Here is a 3927-nt window from a genome sequence, read left to right on the forward strand (position 1 = left end):
CCTCATATAATGAATCCATGCAAAAAATTTCAATGTTGCAATATAAAGTAGCACAAATATCTATACATTCTAATAAATTCAATCCCATCCTTAATGGTGTGATAAATTATTCGGATCAGGTCCAAAACGCACCCCTGAAGGTCGCGCTTTGGACCTGATACACTTCTTTTAGTGTCATTAGGTTCACATATTTATGTTGCGGTGTAGATAGCACATTAAGTAAGCATCTAGAGAGAAAGTCTGGTTCATTATTCTCTTCTCCTTTGTTTATATCGTTGTAACAATAAAGATCATCAGAATCAATCTTATTTACTAAAAGGTCATTTGTGGAAGCGTCTCTTTATATGTAATTTCAATGGTGATTCTCGAGATCCTGTGTTTGTAAATTTTATTTGATATTTTTATTTTTGTAAGAAATTTACACCTAGTATACCTGGTGCAGGTAAATTATTTAGTAATAAGAATTCTTCTTTAATTGATACTTTGGGTTAATCTTTTTAAAATTTAAGAAATAATTTATAATCGACTTTATGTTCTCGACTATCTGCTAAGGTCACTTATTCGTTGCATGGGCATAATGATTTTGTAACTTTATCAGCCAACTTTTTTGACATAAAGTTATAATATGTCCCTGTATCCACCAAAATGAATATCTTTAATTATTAAATGTAATTGATATTGAAATTTTATGTTCGTCGTCTTTCTTAGAAGAAATAGAAAAGGGTTTTGTAGGTTTGACTGCAGAACCTCTTGTCGTTTTAATTTGTGCTCTGCATTCACTGCTATCATAAAAACGAGATTTATGATAAGAACATCCTTTTCCTTAGTAATAACTATGATTTTATTTGATAATTCGTATTTTGATTGAAATTCTCCAGTTATACAATTTAGATAGATTATTAAATTTTTGTAATGCTTCATAAATTACTTCGACTTTGGTGGCTCCTATATTCATAAGGGTTTCTTTTTCGCTCATAGTGAGATTATTGACTATAATAGATACTAAATTCTTTTCTGAGATTCTGTCCGTTGTATTGTAAATTACAGAGATCGGCTCTTGTTTTGCCTTTTTGAAGATATTCGATGAACTTCAAAATATCAGTACTGTTTTGTGTCGAGGCAAAAATAAGGCCAAAAAATCGAAAGTAAGCATTATTGGAATATAAATGCTCTGCTAAAGTATATAATTTTGTATCAAAGATAGATTTACTATATATAATTGATTTAAATTTCTCGTGTCAACTAAATCCAAAATTTTAAGTGCGTTGTTAGGTGATCATTTATTGTTTGCTGCTATAAATTGTAGTTGTTTTGACCATTCTAAGTAATCTTGTACATTTATGTCAGTAAACTCTGTATACAATGATCTTTAATGAATTGGCAAGTCCCATATCGTCTTCCATCTTGAGATTAAAGGTGGTCGAATTAAATGTTTTTTCTTGTAAGCTCGTTTTATCGAGGTTACTAAGGTAAAGTAGTAAATTACCCTGAAAGTTTTTAGAGTCTGAATTCAGAATGTCGTGTTTTGCAAAATAAAAATAACGCGATGTAAATTTGTTAAGCTGTTTATTCGTCTTCATTCTCGATCCCCCTAAGCAGCAATTTTTTTGTTAGTTTTTTGAGATTGATTAAACAAACAAATGAGTGAAATAAAAGAAAGACAAAAAGACTTGAGTTGTCAACATAGTAAAGTAAAATAAAATTGTCTTAGTGGTTTGTTTGGACAATCACATTGTAATGATTAAGTAAACAATCTTCATAATGTAACTGGTTCAATGAAAAAATATTTATTTATATTTTAATTTTATACTTAATTTTGGCACCGATCTCAACTTTTTGAAACGATTTTTTTTAAAAAACAATCAAAAATTTATAATTGACCTATGTCATAATGTGGCCAGAATATGACCATTACCAAATGTTTGTATAAAATTTCTTTGTTTACAAATAATTAATAGAAAAAATTACTTTGTAGCTTTCTTCTAATACTATCTAATTCAACTCTTTAATATACAGTTTGTTTCAAAAAAAACGAAACATAAATTTTACAGGTTTAAATTGATTAAAAAAACTATCTGAATAAAGCAGTTGATTTTAAGGAATTATTTAGAGAGCTTTGTTTATTTATATTTTTCTTAAATGATGTAAAAAGTTTAATTTTCTGTTTTATATAAAAAAGTATTTTAAAAACATGATTATTTTTTTTAAAGAAATTAAAAAATGTTCTGTAAATTTCCTTCCAAATCTTATTTATTTTTAAATTTTTTAAATCTCTAATGCAACATACGCCTGAACTCAGATTGAAAATTGTTTGCTTTTATGATCAAAAGATGACATAGGCTAAAATGGTCGAACAAATTGGTTTATCTAAGAGCACGGTCTCAAGAACCCTTTCTAAGTACAAAAAAACTAAACAAGTTGTGCATTTAAAAGAAAATGGGAGGACAAAGACTCTTTTAAAAGATGATATTAATATTACTTTGGCTTTAGATAAAAAAAACATAAAACTTCTTTGAGAAATTTATCAGTTGAGTTTTTAGAAAGAAGCAAAAAAAAGATATTTTATTCAACTATAAAAAGAACACTAAATTATTATGGTTTTGATGCATCCCAGGCAATAAAAAAGTCTGTTCTATCAAAAAAAATATTTAACAAGGAAATAAAATTCAGAAAAATTCATTAACATGTCTGATGAAACTATAAAAACCATAATTTTTTCCAACAATAGTAGTTTAATCTTATTGGAAATGATAATAAAGTTTTTAATTGGAGAAAGCTGTGTACAGGCTTTTCTCCAAAAAACATTGTTGATATAGTTAAATACGGAGGAGGCTCTGCAATTATGTAAGAATGTTTCTTATATCATGGAATAGGGAAACTGGTTTTTGTAGATTGTATTGTGAGCGCTGTAGCATATGTGAATATTTTCGCTAAAAGTCTACATTTGTCAGTCGAACAAATGGTAATAGAAACACTTACTTTTCAACAAAATAATGATCCGAAACATACATCAAGACTTGTCAAAAACTACTTTATCAAAAAAAATCGAGCTTCTTTCTTGGACACCACAATCTCTTGATTTAAACCCAATAGAGACTCTTAGAACCATTAAAAACAGGAATTATCTAAATTTTTTATAAAAACTAATGAAGAGTAAAAAGCTGCTATACAAGCTGTATGGAATTCAATAACAGTAAAAATTTATCAAAAACTGGCGTAAAGTTTCAAAAAAGGAGCTATAAAATGCTATGAAGCTTCGGGTCTATACACACGGTATTAAATTTTTAAATTTAGTCATGTTTTTAAAACACTTTTTTACAAACAACGGAAAATTAAATTTTTACGACAATTGAGATCAATATAAATAAACAATACTCTCCAAATAATTTTTCTAAATCAACTTATTTAATCAGATAATTTAATGATCAATTTGTACCTGTAAAATTTATGTTACATTTTTTTTGAAACAAGCGTATATCCATGAACTAAGTAGAGAAAATAAAAGAGAACAAGCCAAAGTACAAAGACACCTTAAAACAATTGTATTACTCAAATAAATTTATAAACATTGACAAACTATAAAAAGGTTGACTAAAAAATCCAAATATTTAGATTTATGTAATTTTTTATTTGAGCTTGATTTATACTCTTATCTTTCTTATTTAACATTATTGTATTGACAAAAGGAATTTTTTTAACCGGTAATAAATTTTTAAAGCGCACTGTATAAACGGTTTTTTAATGCGCTTAAATAATTAATATAAGGAATGGAAAATATAGACAATAATTTTGTTCAAAAAGATATGTTTACACGTACTGTTTTTTACAAAAATAAAAAAATATATACAATAAACTATTATTTAATGACATGTAAATTATACCTCTACTCGTTTCAAACCAGGTCATATAAATTAAATATTATCAACC

At 26.9% G+C, this 3927-nt stretch overlaps 1 protein-coding gene across 1 annotated transcript; it reads right to left on the reverse strand.

Annotated features, from left to right (window-relative positions):
• Positions 1-1343: 1343 nt before the first annotated feature.
• Positions 1344-1580, reverse strand: AAJ76_2150001580 (hypothetical protein; the record flags this gene model as incomplete). The annotated part of the gene is made up of 1 exon (XM_024474600.1): positions 1344-1580. The coding sequence occupies one exon, from the start codon at positions 1578-1580 to the stop codon at positions 1344-1346; it is 237 nt and encodes a 78-aa protein (XP_024329571.1).
• Between the last annotated feature and the right edge of the window lie 2347 nt (positions 1581-3927).

The sequence above is a fragment of the Vairimorpha ceranae genome (assembly GCF_000988165.1).
Source record: "Vairimorpha ceranae strain PA08 1199 chromosome Unknown NODE_215, whole genome shotgun sequence".
Lineage (NCBI taxonomy): Eukaryota > Fungi > Microsporidia > Nosematidae > Vairimorpha > Vairimorpha ceranae.